Below are 21,296 nucleotides of genomic sequence, written 5' to 3' on the forward strand. Positions count from 1 at the left end.
TTTCTGTGTGGAGTTTGCATGTTCTCGCCATGTCCGTGTGGGTTTCCTCCGAGTGGTTTCCTCCCACAGTCAAAAGACATACGGGTTAGGTTAATTTGAGAGTCTAAATTGCCCCTAGGTATGAGTGTGTGAGTGAATGGTGTGTGTGCCCTGCGATGGACTGGAATACTGTCCAGGATGTATTCCTGCCTCTCACCCAATGCATGTGATAGCTCCAGCACCTCCTGTGACCCTGACCAGGAATAAGCAGATATAGATAATGGATGGATGGATAAATATATACAGAGACGATTCAAGCAATTCATACACATGAAAATGAACGTGTACAGAAATAAATGAAGAAAGCAATGAATACATACATTATATATATATATATATATATATATATATATATATATAGCCTATAGAACTGAACGAGTCAATGAATAAATATGGAAATAAATGCAAAAATACCCATTCATGTCAGATTTTTATCTATTTATTTCTGTATAAATTTATTTATTTTTACATTTTTCTTGCATTATTTATTTATCTTTAATATGGGATTTTTGGTCCTCCATAGAATTCAATTTCCGACAATGGTAACCAATAGGCTACCAAGGTTGGCTCAACGTGAGCTTGCTCCCCGCGTGTGGGCGTTCCCGCATGGGCGTTCCGGGCGTTCCTGCACTCACACCTTACCGCAAGGAAACTCGCGTAGCCTAAGCAGACAGAAACCCTTGTTTTTAGTGGACATATTGCTATCAGTTGTAACAAATCAAGTCGCTATCCAGCTAGCTAGTTAAAATAAATAAAAAAAAACGAATTCCTACGGTATGTAATCTCCCTTATTTACCGAAAGGTTTTCTCGAAGGAGAACATTTTTTTTCAACCATATAAAGGACAAAAGACAAAACACTCACGTTATCCCCAGCACTGAAGTAAGTATAACACATTGTTTAGAAATTATTAATAAGGTTAATGAATACGATTGAGAGAAATTGTGAATGGTGGTTATAGAGTTAAACGTTCTCTTCACATTTTTAAACCAAACTCGTTCAACAGGTTGCAAAATTGTGTAGGCTACCTCGGTTGCAGTTAGCTACTTGAGCAACGAATGCAAGAATTCAGATGGAGCAGTTTGGATTATAAATAGATAAATAGAAAATGTCTTATCAATTTACATTTCGGTTTTTTCAGTTTGACCTTTGCTACGGAGACTCTTAAACTTGCTACGGAGACTCTCAAGCAAACTGTTCGCCTCTCTTGCGCTTTGTACGGTTCGTCTTTAAACCAAGAAGTTCGGTTTGTGTATGGATTTTCCTGAGAGCGTCAAAAAAGTGGATACTATACTGTGCGTGACATCGTATTTTCTGAAACTTTATGCAATTAGTCTGTCCACCAGGGAATAGTGGCAGTATTAATAGTTTAATTTATTAGCGTTTGGTTAATAGTTAATTAATGAATATTTGGCAAAGAAAATATAGCATAGCCTATTTTATGTGTGAAAGTACTGGTGCTTGTGGTGTGTAGGATACTCCGAATGCTAAGTAGCGCGAGTCTTTTCGGATTCATACTATGCGTACAACAATTTTGTGTTGAATATATTGCTTAAATTGATTTACAAACACTGATATTCTCTGAGGAATAAAGGAAGTTTGTTTTCTTGTAATTGTTCGTTAACATAATTGGTCATCACATGAATAATGTCCTACGGCATTCTTTACACCATTCAAAGAAATAATTAATAATTTGGGTCAATAAATGTTTAGCATATTTTCTGTGCTTAGTTAGTGACATCAAACTGTATTCAGTTGGAGTCAACTGACTGGTGGGGTTAGAAGTTACCCTCAGTTAACCTTATCCTATTGTGATTTCACGTATAGAATGAACTTTAAAAAAAAAAGTTTTATCGGAAATCAAATCAGACCATACCTGGGCTTGTGTTTGGGAATGGTCTATATGAGTGTAATTATTTTTGATTGTCCAACCCTGAACATTAGTAAAATATAAGATGTGGGTGCCATTGCACCATGTCTCAAGTTCCGAGTTTTGTACAACTGCAGATCGCACTTTAAACTGAACACTCATTCTATTTTTCAGTGAGGGTACTATTTTCATGCTTTTCTTTCTATGATGATGTAAGTGTAAGTTTTCTATGAAATGTTATCAGTTCTGTACTTGGCATCAATGGTCATTTTCTTTACATTTTATTACATACTTTTATGAACAATTGCTTTCTTCATAAACACGTAACAGTCATTTAAATATTCCATTAGCATGTGTACATACCTACCTTTGTGTCTTATATTTTTGGTTTCATAACTGAAATCTGCATTTCCTGTAAGTGATAAATGGACAAGACAAGCTTGCTGTTCTGCCCCTCCCCCAATTCCTTAATCTGCAAAGCAGAAAAGGTGAGGATGATAAAGTGAACTACAATACATAGTATTTGAAAAGTGACCTTTCTTGCAGTGTGACTTGATTGTTTTCTCTGATGATTCACCCAACCTTTTGGCCTTACTTGTCTCTCTGCCCGGCTGCCATTTCCCAATTGTGGCCAAACCTGAACAGGTTGCATTCCTGAACTGATCTGTGGAGTGTCTCATTTGAGCCAGTGAAGGGAACTGAAAATATGTTTTGAGTGGAAATGGCCTGAGATTGTTGTCATCTTATACAAGACTAGCTTCGAAACAGGTGAACCCTGCTGCTTTGTTAATTCTAATTTCATTAACCATTTACCATAAAACTCCATTGGAAAACGGACTCAAAATTCAGAAGATGAGGAAATTAAGACCAACTCCTCAGAGGTTGCACTGCTGTCAGAAATCAGAACTTTCAAAATGCAGGCCATAAAAATGTATTTTGAAAAATTTCAGCTACATTTTAAAGAACTGACATTATTAATAGTTATACATTAATGAATCACACATGTAACATGGTTCAGCAAAGATATTAATAAGAATTTTAAGTAACATCAATATGTTATTCCAAAAATAACTTGACTTGAGAAGATAGTTGCCCGCTTTAAAAGCATTATTTCTAAATGTATTCTCCCTTAAACATTTACCAAAATATAAATGACAGTGGACCTGCTCCTTGGGTGAACCCTCTTTGAAAGGGATGTTACAGTCCTTTCAGTTCAGGTTGAAATTATACTTGCGCTAGGGGGGAATTCCCTTAAAAAACCCAATTTAATTTGGCAGGGAAATATGCATGGCCCTCTTGATCATAGGCTCAAACCACTCCTTTACTAAAAGAACATCCATGTGGCATAACAAATTTATAAATGGACTAACAACCACTTAATTGGGGAACATGTGGTAATAGTGGTAAGTTTAAATTGAATATAGGTTTGAGGAGGACAATGTCATCTCTTGTGCTAGTGACTAAATTTAAGAACCCAAAAATACCTCAGGTTAACAACCTGTATTACAGGGATGACAAACTCCAGTCCTGGAGGGCTGCCAGTTAAGACCTAGAGAATAAGGTGTGTGTACTCTTTAGCCAGTCAATGACTTAAATTAATCACTTGTAGTGAAACACATTGAAAACCACAGATCACTGACCTGTATAACTGGATTTAAACTTTCAGCCTGAACAAGCGTTATACGCTTGGGTTGGCCTTGCCAGATCACATTCCTTTTCTGTCAGCCTCTGTTCATTTTCATGATCAGACTGCAGGTGAAGTTCATCTACGGGAAAACGGGAAGGAACTAAAAAATCTTTCAGCTGCCTTGTGGAACCGTAGGCACTTTTTTTCCATTTAATATTTTTACAGTACCTTTTTTGTATGTATGGCTGACATGTTGGCTAACCTACGCAAGAGGTTTAAACAATGTCAAACAAAAATACACACTATAATAAATAATTTGCGTTTTGACAAAGCCAAAAATGATTCTTAGAAATGTGCTTTATAATTACATGTGGGGTATAGTGGTGGGCAATATGGCCTGAAATTCATATGATATCCCTAGATTTTTGAAAATGAAGAATAATACCTTGGATGATATAAAACCTGAAAGATTAGTACATGAGTTGTTTAGGGGTGCAAAACTTCAGCAACCTTATGATACAATATCATCCTGATATTTGAGTCATAATAGCATACTATTGTAATTAGGGGTCCAAGCAGTGAAGCTGGTGGAACCCGATTGTATCTGTTAGGATTATTATTATTAGGGGTCCAAGCAGCGAAGCTGGTGGAACCCTATTGTATCTGTTAGGATTATTAGGGGTCCAAGCAGCGAAGCTGGTGGAACCCTATTGTATCTGTTAGGATTATTATTAGGGGTCCAAGCAGCGAAGCTGGTGGAACCCTATTGTATCTGTTAGGATTATTAGGGGTCCAAGCAGCGAAGCTGGTGGAACCCTGTTGTATCTGTTAGGATTATTGGGGGTCCAAGCAGCGAAGCTGGTGGAACCGTATTGTATCTGTTAGGATTATTAGGGGTCCAAGCAGCGAAGCTGGTGGAACCCTATTGTATTTGTTAGGATTATTAGGGGTCCAAGCAGCGAAGCTGGTGGAACCCTATTGTATCTGTTAGGATTATTATTAGGGGTCCAAGCAGCGAAGCTGGTGGAACCCTATTGTATCTGTTAGGATTATTAGGGGTCCAAGCAGCGAAGCTGGTGGAACCCTATTGTATCTGTTAGGATTATTAGGGGTCCAAGCAGCGAAGCTGGTGGAACCCTATTGTATCTGTTAGGATTATTAGGGGTCCAAGCAGCGAAGCTGGTGAAACCCTATTGTATTTGTTAGGATTATTAGGGGTCCAAGCAGCGAAGCTGGTGGAACCCTATTGTATCTGTTAGGATTATTATTAGGGGTCCAAGCAGCGAAGCTGGTGGAACCCTATTGTATCTGTTAGGATTATTAGGGGTCCAAGCAGCGAAGCTGGTGGAACCCTGTTGTATCTGTTAGGATTATTGGGGGTCCAAGCAGCGAAGCTGGTGGAACCCTATTGTATCTGTTAGGATTATTAGGGGTCCAAGCAGCGAAGCTGGTGGAACCCTATTGTATTTGTTAGGATTATTAGGGGTCCAAGCAGCGAAGCTGGTGGAACCCTATTGTATCTGTTAGGATTATTAGGGGTCCAAGCAGCGAAGCTGGTGGAACCCTATTGTATCTGTTAGGATTATTAGGGGTCCAAGCAGCGAAGCTGGTGGAACCCTATTGTATCTGTTAGGATTATTATTCTTATTATTATTTTTTTCCGCTAAAAGTGTCTGAGGCTCAGCAACCATAAGTCCTGGAGCAACCAAATTTGGCAGGTGGGTTCCTATGGCCCCCCACTACTCAGGCACTAAAAATCACGTATGTCAGCCAGATGGTGGCGCTATAACAAAGGATAACGCGTAAAAGGCCATAACTCCCACACCATAAGTTAGATCAACACAAAACTTCATCGACATATGTATCTGAACGTGCTCTACAACTTTGCCATTGGCCCCACCTCTGTCCGCCATATTGTTTGCCCGCCATTTTGACCTTTTCGTTGGGGCGTGGCAGCTTTCTCCGCTAAAATGTCTGAGGCTCAGCAACCATAAGCTGCACACCAACCAAATTTGGTGGGTGGGTTCCTATGCCCCCCCACTACTCAGGCACGAAAAATCACCTATGTCGGCCAGATGGTGGCGCTATAACAGGGTCATACTTTAAAAGGTCATAACTCCCACAGCGTAAGTCAGATGAACACAAAACTTCATCGACCGATGCATATAAATGTGCTCTACAACTTTGCCATTGGGACCACGTATGTCCGCCATATTGTTTTCCCGCCATTTGGACTTTATTATTAGGTGGGGTGCGGAAGAGCTGGATCTCCAAATCTAAGTGTTACGACATCTAGTGAACTTTTTTACGGCAAGCCACATCCATGGCGATGCAAGTAATCCAACACCCTAGGGTCTAGTTTTTATCAGTGAGGGGAGGGTCTGAACGTCGGGGAGGCAATAGAAGACAGTGCCAGCCAGAATGCATGCTAAGCTACCAAAAGTGTTTTAGTAAAAGCTTTTTGAGAGGATGAATAATTACTTTTCTTGAGCCTGGATCCATTTGAAGACAGTATCGGGTGAGTTCGTTTAGTCATTGAATCTATCATTATGCTATGAAATAGCTAAACCATTTCATTGATAGGTTTTGAGTTTCTGTGCAAATGCGCGAAAACACGCTCGTATAATAAAACAATGACGATAATACATATATAGTCCGCTTCGTTCCGTTGCTACCATAACATAACACACTATCTTGTGTCTACAGCTGCAGTTTCTCGCTGCAATTACTAATATTGAATATAAACAAAAGACGCAATTTATGCTGTACTCTGCCCATGTCTAAATAAATAATACATTACGGTAAAGATTTGACAGGATGAATCATTACTTTTCTTTGGCATGGATCCATTTGAAGACAATATCGGATGAGTTCGTTCAGTCTTTAAATCTGTCATTATGGTGAGAAATAGCTAAACCACTTTATTGATAGGTTTTGAGTTTCTGTGCAAACGCGCGAAAACACGCTGGTATAAAGAAACAATGACGGTAACCTAATACATATATAGTCCGCTTCGTTCCGTTGCTACCATAACATAACGACCTACAGCTGCAGTTTCTCGCTGCAATTAGCCTACTAATATTGAATATAAACAAAAGACGCAATTTATGCTGTAGTCTGCCAATGTCTAAATAAATAATACGGTCTATTTGAAGACAATATCGGGTGAGTTCGTTTAGTCTTTAAATCCGTCATTATGCTGAGAGACATCGTATTCTCAATTTAATCTCTACATTGACTATAAGATTAGGGTTGTAAATGGTAAATGGACTGCATTTATATAGCGCTTTTATCCAAAGCGCTTTACAATTGATGCCTCTCATTTGCCAGAGCAGTTAGGGGTTAGGGGTTAGGTGTCTTGCTCAGGGACACTTCGACACACCCAGGGCGGGGTTTGAACCGGCAACCCTCCGACTGCCAGACAATCGGTCTTACCTCCTGAGCTATGTCGCCCCCTTGTTGTAACTAGGTAGTTGTTTCGTAGGTGACTTAACTCGTCTTAACTATTGCTTGTATTTCTGCATAGACTGCGTTGTTTGTGTTAGTGTTAATCAGTTTAACCTACAGGATCCAAGTTGAACTATGCGGTTGTTCCCTGCATTTGGAACGGTACTTCTCTCTAGGGTTTTCGATACACTTGTTCCTGATTATGATTATACACGTTGTTGTACATCGCTCTGGATAAGAGCGTCTGCCAAATGCCTGTAATGTAATGTAATATTCCGTAGCAGCAGGATAAACCGGACATTAGCCCTAAAATATGCCAATACAGCAGTGAAAACGCTGCTCACTGAATAACGAAATAAACGAGACAACGTTTTTTAAAATTATACCATGTCATTCTACAGTCAATATCTGGGACTAAACATTGAATAAATATACAATCGTACCATTGGTTTTACGCGTAGAGATGTCCCTTTTGCGACTGAGTGGTGATATATTGTCTTGGACAATCCGTTTGTGAAATATACACGCATTTGTGACGCCTGGGTCGGCTACCTTCAAAAATAGCTGTGCGTAATACCACACCTGTTGCTTACGGCGTTGTCGCCCTTTTTAGTACAATTTGGCTTGATTGACAGTTCATTTATTCTGTAGGTGAGAGTATAAGCTTTCTAACGATGTATAACATGTCTGATTTTTCTTTTGGAATAGCGTTTTATAGGTCAGCGTAACCAAACATTTTCTCATATGCCAGTGTCTAAATAAATAATACGGTAGGCTATTTCGTCTTTTGTTTTGTTTTTTCTCAATGTCGTATTTATTATTTGAAATGTGTATATATGTGTTATTATTCTATCTGTCTCTGAGGTGCTCTGAAATGTGCATTCTCTGCTAAGATGAGCAATGGATTGGAATATGTGTCTGACGTAGTGTTGCACGGTATTCCGAAACTTCAGCACTTTTTTGGTACTTAAAAAAAGAGAAATGGTTCAGTATTAGAATTTTCCGACGTTCGGTAGTTTCGTGTCAAAGGTAAAAGCAAGGGGAATGTGTCTCCCGCATTACTGATTGAGAGGATAAAAAGTGTAATTTGTCTTCGCTAGATGGCAGTAGCAACTAAGTTTGCCAAGTGAGTTGACTTACGCTTGTGCACTCACTCGTTGATACAGCGCAAGCTTCGACTCACTTCAGTGGCAATACGTGTTCTAATTTGGAAATATTTTATTATAGGAAGATGCTGTATTGTTATTAAAATATGCTGTTTTTAGATCTATTTAAAAGTGAAAGACCTGTATAAAGATTATTTAGTGTAAAACTGTTTAATTTTTGAAATATATTTAATATATTTTTCTGTTGTTTAGTGTTATAACACTATAGGCCTATGCTTATTCATATGTTGAACAGGCTTCAACTTAAAGGCGTAACATGGTGGTTTTCACACTATCTCGGTTTTATGTGCTATTTGCACAAGAGGCATTGAAGAAACATGATGAGTAAAGTATTAAATATGTCCGTTCTTTATTTTTGGAGAAATATGCGTTTTACATTTACCGTCCTATTTTCAGGCGGTTGAGAATGTTATCAACTTATTGCGTCACGAGTACAGTAACCACTCCCCTTTCCACGCCCCGTAAAGAAATCTGACTGGACACACCGTCCTGCTACAAGTGTGCTCTGAAGTTTACGTAGCAAACAACAAGGCTGAATCCTTCTGACGTTATTTACATAGAAACTATACACTCAGATCGCATAGTTTCACTTACTGTGGCCAAGCGGAATCGGTAATGTTTCAGAAAATGAAAACTTTAAAAGGTTTAATTCAATCTTCTACTGGGACTTGTGTCGTTTATTGAGGGTGTGAAAGAAAATTTTGGTGCAGCTGACTATAATCGAATGTTTTTCAGATTTATGGTTCGATTGAGCAAGTATCATTCAAAGTACATTTTTATGGGTTAGTGCTGTCCGATTGTGCTAGCTACTTCACATTAACCTTGTATGGCGATCAGTAAAGGCTAACAGCACAGCACCACTTAATTATTGTCACTTCTATCACCACTGTAATAAACTAAAAAAAAAGGCGACAAACTACCTTTTCTGTGAGAAATGTATTGTTGAGCTCACGCGCATACACTGCTGGCGACATTCTAAAACTACGTTTTGCCATCCCTACAGTCAGTCAGATTGCTGTGATAGCTCATTCTAAATGGATAACTCGTGACCCATAGTTTGTGCCGCTGGCTTACAGGCAAGATGATGCAAATATTTGACTAACGTTAGGTTCACTTATTAGAGTGCCTTTTAAGGACTATTAGACAATCTCTGGTTGGTCATATTCATTTATAGTTAGCTAGCTATGTAGTTTGCTTTCATAATGTAATGTTATCGATAACGTTAGCTAGCTAGTTTGCTTTCATAAGGACGTTATAGTTGTGGTTTTATCTTAACTTGGCTGGCTAGCTAGCTAGCTAGCTAGCAAAAATTATTATTGGATATAAGTCAACGTTCTTAGCTGTGGATACTTTATATACTAAGTTAGCTAGCATGTGAAAATTCAGTTTCCCAAGATAAGCGCGTATCATGGAGGTAGCTATGGTAACGGGGCACGGTCTGTCAATCATAGCTATCTGACAGTTCTCATTACCACGCCCAGCCAGTTCGGGTGAACTTTTATAGTGGGGAATTTAGGCTTAGAAAAATACATTTTAAAATACATTTAAATGACTGAATAATAAAAAAATTATGCACATTTGTTTTGTTGTTGCCTAAAGACAACTGGCAAGTGTCACATTCAACCACCATGTTACTCCTTTAAAGGTTGTTAATTAACGTATTTTGTATAATTCTGTATTATTAGGGGTCCAAGCAGCGAAGCTGGTGGAACCCTATTGTATTTGTTAGGATTATTATTAGGGGTCCAAGCAGCGAAGCTGGTGGAACCCTATTGTATCTGTTCGGATTAATATTATTATTATTATTATTACATTACATTACATTACAGGCATTTGGCAGACGCTCTTATCCAGAGCGACGTACAACAAAGTGTATAACCATAACCAGGAACAAGTATGACGAAACCCCTAGAGAGAAGTACCGGTCCAAATGCAGGGAACAACCGCATTGTTCAACTTGGACCCTGAAGGTTAAACTGATTAACACTAACACAAGAGAACGGCAACAACGCAATCTATGGAAAAAATACAAGCAGTAGTTAAGACAGTTAATGCACCTAAGTCACCTTATTAGGGGTCCAAGCAGCGAAGCTGGTGGAACCCTATTGTATCTGTTAGGATTATTATTATTATATTATTATTATTATTATTATTATTATTTTTCTCCGCTAAAAGTGTCTGAGGCTCAGCAACCATAAGTCCTACAGCAACCAAATTTGGTAGGTGGGTTCCTATGGCCCCCCCACTACTCAGGCACTAAAAATCATGTCGGCCAGATGGTGGCGCTATAACAAAGGGTCATACTTTTAAAGGCCATAACTGCCACACCATAAGTCCGATCAACACAAAACTTCATCGACATATGCATCTGAACGTGCTCTATAACTTTGCCATTGGGACCACCTATGTCCGCCATAACTTAATCGACCTATGCACCTGAATGTGCTCTACAACTTTGCTATTGGGACCACCTATGTCCGCCATATTATTTGCCCGCCATTTGGACTTTTTCATTAGGTGGGGTGCGGAAAAGCTGGAGCTCCAAATCTAAACGATTACGACATCGAGTAAACTTCTTTACGGCAAGCGACAACCATGGCGACGCAAGTAATCCGACACCGTAGGTCTAGTTTTTAGCTGTGAGGAGACGGTCTGACAGTGCCACCTAGCGTGCATGCTAGGATAGGCTACCCAAAGTTTCTTAGTAAAAGCTTTCTGAGAGGATGAATAATTACTTTTCTTTGGCATGGATCCATTTGAAGACAGTATCGGGTGAGTTCGTTAAGTCTTTAAATCTGTCATTATGCTGAGAAATAGCTAAACCATTTCATTGATAGGTTCTGAGTTTCCGTGCAAACGCGCGAAAACACGCTGGTATAATGAAACAATGACGGTAGCCTAATACATATATAGTCCGCTTCGTTCCGTTGCTACCATAACATAACGACCTACAGCTGCAGTTTCTCGCTGCAATTACTAATATTGAATATTAAAGACGCAATTTATGCTGTAGTCTTCCAATGTCTAAATAAATAATACGGTCCATTTGAAGACACTATCGGGTGAGTTCGTTTAGTCTTTAAATCCGTCATTATGCTGAGAGAAATCGTATTCTCAATTTAATTTCTAAATTGACTGTAAGCTTAGGGTTGTAACTAGGTAGTTGTTCCGTAGGTGACTTAGTCTTGACTCGTCTTAACTATTGCTTGAATGTTCTCATAGACTGCGTTGTTGCTGTTCTTGTTTGTGTTAGCGTTAATCAGTTTAAACTACAGGGTCCAAGTTGAATTATGCGGTTGTTCCCTGCATTTGGAACGGTATTTCTCTCTAGGGTTTTCGACACACTTGTTCCTCGTTATGGTAATACATTTTGTTGTACGTCGCTCTGGATAAGAGCGTCTGCCAAATGCCTGTAATGTAATGTAATGAAATATTTCGTAGCAACAAGATAAACCCGACATTAGCCCTAAAATATGCTGCTCACTGAATAACGAAATAAACGAGACAATTTTGTTTATTACATTATACCATGTCATTCTACAGTCAATATCTGGGACTAAACATTGAATAAATATACAATCTTACCATTGGTTTTACGCGTGGAGATGTCCCTTTTGCGACTGAGTGGTCATATATTGTCTTGGACAATCCGTTTGTGATTCCTGTTGCTTACGGCGTTTGCGCCGTTTTTCGTACAATTTGGCTCCATTGACAGTTCATTTATTCAGTAGGTGAGAGTATAAGCTTTCTAACGATGTATAACATGTATGATTTTGCTTTTGGTATAGCGTTTTATAGGTCAGCGTAACCAAATTTTTCTTATCCACCAATGTCTAAATAAATAAAACGGTAGGCTACTTTGCGCGAAGCACGCAGATGGCGAGTTGATATTAGGTCTTTTATTTCCGTTTTTTCTCAATGTCGTATTTATTTTTTGAAATGTGCATTCATGTGTTATTATTCTATCTGTCTCTGTGGCGCTCTGAAATGTGCATTCTCTGCTAAACTGAGCAATGGATTGGAATATGTGTCTGACGTAGTGTTGCACGGTATACCAAAACTTCAGCACTTTTTTGGTACTTAAAAATGTGAGTCAAATGTAAAAGCCAGGGAAATGTGTCTCCCGCATTACTGATTTAGAGGATGAAAAGTGTAGTTTGTCAGAATCTTCGCTAGATGGCAGTAGCAACTAAGGTTGCCAAGTGAGGTGACCTGCGCTTGTGCACTCAGCTCCTTGATACAGCGCAAGCTTTGACTCAGTTCACTTCAGTAGCAATAGGTGTTCCAATTTGGAAATATTTTATTATAGATACATGCTGTATTATTATTACAATATGCTGTTTTTAAATCTATTTAAAGGTGAAAGACCTGTTTTAAAGATTATTTAGTTTACAACTGTTTAATTTCTGAAATATATTTAACATATTTCTCCATTGTTCAGTGTTGTAACACTATAGGCCTATGCATATTCATATGTTGAAGAGGCTTCAACTTAAAGGTTGTTAATGAACCAGGTTGTTAATAAACCATGAATTCAAAAATTAGGTCAACCCTTGTGGACATTACGTTTCTGATCTATTAAGGTAATTTCAGTATCGTTAGGTACCGAGTATCGAATTAGCATCGTTTAAGTTTCAAGTATCATTTCAGTATTGAGCATCGTAATACTAAACCTGGTATCAGTATCAAAGTAACAATTTCGGTATCGTGACAACACTAGTATGACGCCTTTTTTAGTTGCGGCGCAGAAACACTGCAGCTGTGCATACACACCGGACCATCTAAGTGTTACGACATGCCATCTAAGTGTTATGACATAGTACAGGCCTTGACGGGAAGCGGCCAGGACATATCCATGGCGACGTAACTAAGTCATCCGACAGCGTCTCTTAGCACAAAATTGGCCATAAGTCATCAATATTTTATACGATCATCATGATATTCAGTAGATATGTTGGGTGACGGCGTATGATCATGAGGACAAAGCCATTTAAAAATCGCTCCATAGGGGGCGCGATGGTGCCAATGCTTGGACCCCTCCCAACGCCACTTGCGGCTTTAATTCTATCTGTCTCTGTGGCGCTCTGAAATGTGCATTCTCTGCTAAGCTGAGCAATGGATTGAAATATGTGTGACGTAGTGTTGTACGGTATACCAAAACTTCAGCACTTTCTCGGTACTTAAAAAAAAAAAAAAAAAGAAAAAAAAAGAAACGGTTCGGTATTAGAATATTCCGACTTTCGGTGGTTTTGAGTCAAATGTAAAAGCCAGGGAAAATTGTCTCCCGCATTACTGATTGAGAGGATTAAAAGTGTCAGAATCTTTGCTAGAAGGCAGTAGCAACTAAGGTTGCCAAGTGAGGTGACTTGCGCTTGTGCACTCGGCTCCTTGATACATCGCAAGCTTTGACTCCGTTCACTTCAGTAGCAATAGGTGTTCCAATTTGGAAATATTTTATTATAGATAGATGCTGTATTGTTATTAAAATATGCTGTTTTTAAATCTATTTAAAGGTGAAAGACCTGTTTTAAAGATTATTTAGTTTACAACTGTTTAATTTTTGAAATATATTTAACATATTTTTCAATTGTTCAGTGTTGTAACACTATAGGCCTATGCATATTAATATGTTGAAGAGGCTTCAACTTAAAGGTTGTTAATAAACCATGAATTCGAAAATGAAGTCAACCCTTGTGGACATTACGTTTCTGATCTATTAAGGTCATTTCAGTATCGTTAGGTACCGAGTATCGAATCAGCATGGTTTAAGTTTCAAGTATTATTTCAGTATTGAGTATCGTGATACTAAACCTGGTATTAGTATCAAAGTCAATTTTGGTATCGTGACAACACTAGTGTCATAGTAAAGGCCTTTACGGGAAGCGGCCAGGACACATCCATGGTGACACAACCAAGTCATCAGCATGTCTTAGCACAAATTTGGCCATAAGTCATCAATATTTTATTACGTCAGACACATATTCCAATCCATTGTTCATCATGATATTCAGTAGATTTGTTGGGTGAAGGTATATGATCATGAGGACAAAGCCATATTAAAATCGCTACATATGGGGCGCGATGGTGCCAATGCTTGGACCCCTCCCAACGCCGCTTGCGGCTTTAATTATTATTTTTTCTGTATTTCTTACCTGTTGTGTTATGTAAGCACCTACTGTGAAAAAGAATTTCCTCCTTGAGGACAAAATAAAACTATCTATCTATCATTTCTTAAAATTAAATGAAAAATGGGGTTGTGGGTGTTAATCAGTCCGGTATCCCTGAAGGGGACAGGTGGGGATGGGGAAGGTTAAGAGTTCAGTAGACGGATGGTGGTAGGTACAAAACTAGATGTGGCCCTTCTGGTTCTGAGGGGCAGGCATCTATATCGGCGTCCGGAGGGCATGGGGTTGTAGTAGGTGTGGAGGGTGTGTGTCAGAGGAGGCTGGTCCATAGAGGCAGAGAAGGTTGCTCCTCCTCTATTTTTGAGAGGCAAGAGGGAGATCAAAATATATAAAAAGAGTAATTGGTTGAAATAAACCATTACCAAATCTCGGTATCATTTATAAAATATTTTTTATCTCTTCTTTGGAAAAAATCCATTATTGAAATTCTGATTAAAACAGCGACACCTGCTGGGCAGGCAAGAGGGGAAAGGGCAGTTTGTGTGAAGTGGTGGTGGGGGGCAGAGGAAGACGGGCTCCTGCTGTCCTTCTTAGGGCGGGATCTCTTATATCAATTTAATGTACTTCTTTTTTTTCATGCTAATCTGTTATTGGCCAAAACACGTAAAATGATGCTCCAAGGGAGGACGTCCTCCCTAACCAATCAACAACCAGAATACAATATTGACAATATCAAGTTGGTCCAATGATAATTTCCAAATTACATTTTATTTAAGCCTTTTCTACCACAGGAGGCTAGTCCAAATTTCCTTTTTTCAGATTTACGTTTCGCTTTTTTATCGAGCAGTAGCAAGCTACTTGCGTTAGCCAACTCAACAGTCAGCTTGTTGTGGCAGCCCTGAAGGACTGAGCTAACGGCGAGGATGGATTTTGAGGAGTGGTGCTGCTATTGCTAACGAGGCAATTAACGGCAACGTGAGTGAGGGGGTCACAGAGAGGCATGGACGCAGACGCAGGGAGTGGGATGGGGAAGAACATCTTGTGGATTATTTGTTGTCACAGCCATTCCACAGTGTGGATTACGCAGCAGGTAAGGATCAAGACTACTGGACGACCAGTTCCACAGATAACCATGATCAAAAATGCTAATTCTAGTGACACATTATGCACACACGAGGTTCATTCCCATCCAGAGCCCGCAGTGATTAGATGTGTCTTTCCCTCTCATTCACATGGTCCCTTTTTTATATTCATCCTTTGTGTTGTAATATGTATGTAAGGAATAAACCACGATGGGCTGTCCCGTTATTGGAAAATAATGTAGGGTCGCTTAACCAGCCCCGAAGTAGGCTACAATATTTTCCAGTAACGGGACAGCCCGGAGGGGTTTATTCCACGTATACAACGGGCTACCAACAGTGACTATATATGGTTACTTTTATATTTATTGATTTTTATTTTAGATTTTTTAATATTGAAATAGTCTTCTGGGGACGTTTGGGCATATTATTTCATCGTTGTCAAGCAAAACTCTGGTGGGTAGTTTCATTTGCACCGTTGTTAGTCAAAAACCTCTGGTTGTTAATTCTATGAAAACAATGATTCTATCAAGAAAAATAGTTCCTTCTCGTTTTATAGCCTACCATACAGTTAGCACCAATTTTGGTCATTTTTGTCATTACATTATTTATTAAAACTGCATGAAACCATAAGTCAATCAAATTCATCTCCCTAGCACTGTCTTACTTTTTCAATGTTGTGGTCGCGCAATGTAGACATAATGTTTTTCTAAGACCCTCTGAAACGGGTTTTGAATGCCAGCTAGCTTTATGACAGGTTCGCCGTCACTTGTCACCTAGCCAATATTACAATTCTTGGTTTTAGGTCAGAATGGTCTCACGGCATGCTTGTTATCCCGGCTAGCTAGCTAGCTAGCTAACTATTGAATTCTATTCAAAAACAGTGGTTACTATAAACGCAATCGTTCCTAAACATACGGATGAAAATGCATCCCATAGCCATGAGTTAAATGTGGAACGCCTATTCTACTGTCCAAATAAGGGACGATTCCGGACGATTTGCCCGATGGCTGGCAACCGTAAATAAAACTAGCAACAGTAACTAGAAATGTGATTCAACGTTGCCATCAATTGTGAAATTGGACATTGAAAAGGGGAGGGGATGTATCCACAATTCAAAAGCGAAAGAATAATGTTGCTGTTTAAACTGCTTTAGAATGCTGGATTTTGTAGCACAGGGTTCGTACGGTCATGAAAAAACTGGAAAAGTCATTGAAATTTAAAATGCAATTTCCAGGCCCTGGAAAAGTTATGGAAAATAATATTTTTTGAAAAGTAATGGAAATATAGCTAAAGTTGCATCAGATATAATTACTAATTAATCAAATCATAAACATAGTATGTATAGTAATAAAACGTAAATTGGCACGTAACCTTCGCGGTATTTTGGTGGTGAGAGAAGTTAATTCGGTCTGGCTCAGTCTGTACAGGCACGCCCAACAGGCACCCTTCTGTTAATGTAGCAGTTAGTAAACGTAGGCCCTACTGTGTCGACAATATGCCAGGGAAGTGCAGCTTCAATAATATATCAGGGCTCGAAATGAACTTTTTTACTTCGTAGCACTGGTGCTCCCAACTTCAAAAAGTTAGGAGCACCCACCAAAATGTTAGGAGCACCAGCAATATATGAAATAGATTTTTTTATTGATAAACGACAGTATAACAGTACGGTTTACAAGTAACAGTTAAACTGTCAGTTAAATGTGTCGACTCTTCAAGCAATTGCGTGTTATGCATTCAAACGACAAAGCGCTTCTCGTCACATTAATACCGCTAATTAAATCAACCGCCAGTAAACTGCATTGGCTGAAATTAGCTGTTTCAACCAGGTCGCTATACAAAACACTACGTTAACGCTTCAAAAAAATGCCGTAATCGTTCGCTTCAACTTTTCAGCTTTCGATAACGCTAATAAATTGAAAATAAACTTTTGTCTTCAGGTAACATTAGTTAACGCGTTAGCTCTCTATGTCGCGTGACAGTGGAGTGCAGAGAAAGGGAGTGATTGAAGGCTAATATTAACCTATTTAAAATCAGCATTAAAGGTAAGAATGTCAAGCTCACGATTGGTTAGAAGGGTCACCGTCAGCTCACAAGGCACATACTGAGTGTACTAACTAGCGAATGTACAGAGAAAGAGACGTTCGACTGGGAAAAAAAAAGTCGCACCAGAACAATTATTTGCACTCGCACAAATGCTCCCAATTATATTTCGAGGTCGCACAGATTAAATTTTGGGAGCATATGCGACCAAAATGGTCGCAATTTCGAGCCCTGTTTGAGACATTGAAAAAAATGTTAAACTATTCGAATTAAAATGAGAGAATGTATCTAAGTGTGTCTGTCTGGTTTTTTTTTTTGTTTTAGAGAGGCACCATATGTTTCAGATGCAGACCTAAGTTTACTTAGTGTTACAATGAATAATTTTAAATCGTCCCGCTGAGATAAAGTTATTTGTTTTGGTCGTGGAAATTCAGTTAAAGGTTGTGGAGAAGTCATGGAAAAGTCATTGAAAATCATTGGTGAAAAAGTGTATGAACCCTGGTAGCACATTGATTTTAGAACCGTTAAAGGCTGAGGTGTCCCTTTATTGAGAAATAATGCCCACCCTTGGACCAATCAGAATCGAGTATTCAGCCAAGCCGGTGTATAAATGATAATATGATATTTGTTCCTTATGGAAGATGGGGATAAACTTCGGGTGCATTACTTACCTTAGTTGTATAGTAAGTTTGCATTAGGTTGCTAGTTGGATTATTGCTACATTTGAACATAATAACATAACTTGAAAATAAGAAAGTAGAGCTAAGTAGCCAACTAGTGTAAAATAACATGACGCCGTGGGTTGGTTTTCTTCCTGTCCTCCCCAATTTTTTGAGTCACCAGCCGCCACTGGTGTGTGTGGTATATTCAGCTATTTGTGAGGCCTTCTTTACTGTCCGTTTCTTACGGATGCTGCTGAGTGGCTCCTGTTCCCGCCCGATGATCTTGCTGCTGATCTTTACAATCCTGTTAAGGGGGTTCAGGTTGCTAGTGCTCATCCCTCCGAACCATGCCGTGATATTGAAGGTCAGTATGGATTCCACAAAGGATCTGTAGAACGCCTGCAGGACTGCATGGCTGGACCTGGAACTTGCTCATCTTCCTGAGGAAGAACAGGCGTTGTTGGCACTTGGAGGGTATCAAATCACCATTGATCTTAAAGGTGAGCTTGTGATTGATGGTAGTGCCAAGGTATTTATACTCCTCAACGCGCTGTATTGTCTGGCCATTTACCTCCAGAGTGGGCAGTGGGCTGGTCACACCTGAAATCCACCAGCATTTCTTTGGTTTTGCTGGGATTTAGATCCAGGTAGTAGTTCTCACACCGCCCTGCAAAATTGTGGATTTCCTTGCTGATACGGTTGTTGGAGTTAGTGGTGTCAATAATAACTGTGTCGTCAGAGTACTTGATGTACAGCATCTCAGGATCTGAGCTCCTGCAGTCATCTGTGTACAGGGTGAACAGGACTGGTGAGATGACAGAACCTTGTGGTGCCATGTTATAATGAGGTATATCATAATAATTTACAGAGTCATCTGATAACCAAGTTTCTGACAAGGCAATAATGGAGAATTCATGTTTCAGAGAAGACAGATAATGAGTTAATTGATCATAGTGTTTGGAGAGACTACGAACATTCATAAGGAATGTTGAGAAAAGAATGTTGAGTTCGGAATTTGATAGACTACTGTACAAATTCTTAAATTGATTTTCATTATAATACTCACAATCAGGAGTTCTACTTGACAGTTTAAAACAATTAGAATCAGGATCCAGACAATCAATAAATTTAGTGTCACTGTCGTCATTGATTTCAAATGGATTGAACAGCAAGTTTTCAAAATGATTTTCATTACCTCTAGTAATATCCGACTCTGCAGATCCCATCATTAATTAATTGTCATTAACATTATAAAATGGAAACAAAACAGCACATGATTCGCATATCCAAGAAACCCAAATAGAATGTTGTTTACTTTCGATAGGGGTACACCTTCTGTGAAATACACCATTGCATAGACCACATCTAACTACAGATGATATTACACAAGTATGACTTTTCCGGCATAGGGTTTCATTAGGCATGAGTAAAAAGTGAATTTGTTAAGTATGAGTGCATAAGTACAGTGATTATTGTTGCTGTTGATTAAGTGGTTCATTAGTTCTTATGAGACTTACTCCACTTCAGGCTGTCACTGTTGTCTGATCATTCGATCATAGGCGATCATAGCTGAGGAACGCATAGTCACTCCGAGCTCTGGCTTCTTTCAAGGTGGGTACCAGGTCAGCTCTCTTTTTTCGCACGACATCTGAGAAGTCCTCGTTAATGTATATGTGTGTGTTTTTGAGATGGGATTTTGCCTTGGAGAGGATTAATTGTTTGTCTTTAAATCTTAAAAGTTTTACGAATACTGAATGTGGTTTGTCAGAGTTTCCTCTGAATTTCCCCGTTCGATGTGCGTGCTCTATTTCAATGGCTCTTGACTCCAATTTGAGGTTGTTGTTGAGCATGTCTAGATAATACATTTTTCAGAGGTAATGTTAGCCGTACCAGCTGACAGGTCCGCGATTTGTGCTGCCAGATTCTGCACTTTGTCTTCCACAGATTTGATCTTGCCTTGCAATTGTTTTATTTCATCAATATCCTTCTGGGAATATTGCAGGTTTGCCTTGACATCCTGTATCTCTCTTACTAGTCCATCAATCCGAGTGTTCGCGGAGTCCATGATGATTTGAGTAAATGATTTAAAATTGAATTCTTGTCTTTTTAAGTCCTCCTAAAAAGACTTCTGCTGCTCCAAAAATTCCCTTAAGCTTCCTTGGTAACAAGATCATCCCGCCTCTGGTTTTTACCAGAACGCAGCATTGTGCTGCTCAGCCTGGGACAGTTGAGAAGTAGCGGGCCCGGCAGCTAAGGCCACCCACGTCCGAGGCTATGTATATACCCCAGTATAGTATAACTAGGTCCACTAGTACAATTGAGTTTCTAACTGAGACCATTATAAAAACAATTAGTTGATCCAAGATGGTGTGATGCTATGAAAAAATGCTATGAAAAGTATGTCTTTGACCCAGTGGTCCTTGTTGTTACTCACAACTTGAGTAGAACCGGAATTGTTCAATTAAAGCAGTTTATTGCATAGTTAACTTAGGTCACCTGTTTATTTGTGTCATAATAATAATAATAATACAGTGCAAATTGAAAGGGTTAAGAAATTTCATTTATTGAAATTTATACTTTGAATGTATTGTTTATTTCCTGACTCTTGGCCAATGCATGCTGTTCTAGCACCCCCCTCGACCCTGAACAGGAATAAGTGGGTATAGGTAATGGATGGATGGATGGATGTGTTGGTTATGTATTTTTACAATAAAATATAAATTAATGTGTTGCTAATTTAATATAAATTATTGTGTTTTACAATGAAAGTTCAAATTCACTTCCAAGGTGTTTTGTATATTTTACAGTGACCCCTGAAAAAATAGTAGGGGGGATATTTGGCCCCCTCTTACTTAATCTTGAATCAAACACTGGATAATGTGTGTGCATCTTGTCTGGCTTGTAAAAATCTTTGTCTCTCTATCACTCTCTTTCTCTCTGTTGGTCAGTTTTTTTTCTTTCCTTTTCTGACTCATGTTTTTCTGTAGGTGGTCAGAGTATGTGGACCATTACTCCAGAGGAGAGGGACAAATATGATAAGCAGTTTGACACCCTTTCACCATCTCAAGGTTACGTCTCCGGTACGTACCATATATATTTACAATGAAAAACACTAGCACTCATCATCTGGGGCAATACTGTGTATTTAAAAAAGTGTATTTAATTCACTTCATCTTTCTTTAATTCTACCAGTTAATTTAATATATTTTTCAAGAAACTTAAAAACAATTATCCAGATT

General features: G+C 38.9%; 1 protein-coding gene across 4 annotated transcripts in view; it reads left to right on the forward strand.

Moving 5' to 3' along the window:
* Positions 1-696: 696 nt before the first annotated feature.
* LOC135254990 (intersectin-2-like) overlaps positions 697-21,296 on the forward strand; it is a 140,252-nt gene continuing 119,652 nt past the window's right edge. For 3 of the 4 annotated variants that reach the window (XM_064335667.1, XM_064335686.1, XM_064335679.1), the window contains exons 1-2: positions 697-920; positions 21,045-21,137. In XM_064335667.1, the coding sequence (XP_064191737.1) occupies positions 21,056-21,137 (82 nt within the window). In that variant the 5' untranslated portion in view covers positions 697-920; positions 21,045-21,055. Of the gene's footprint in view, positions 921-19,584; positions 19,669-21,044; positions 21,138-21,296 lie in introns of all 4 variants that reach the window. The other variant, XM_064335672.1, reaches the window with a different exon arrangement.

This window comes from Anguilla rostrata, chromosome 1, assembly GCF_018555375.3.
Source record: "Anguilla rostrata isolate EN2019 chromosome 1, ASM1855537v3, whole genome shotgun sequence".
Lineage (NCBI taxonomy): Eukaryota > Metazoa > Chordata > Actinopteri > Anguilliformes > Anguillidae > Anguilla > Anguilla rostrata.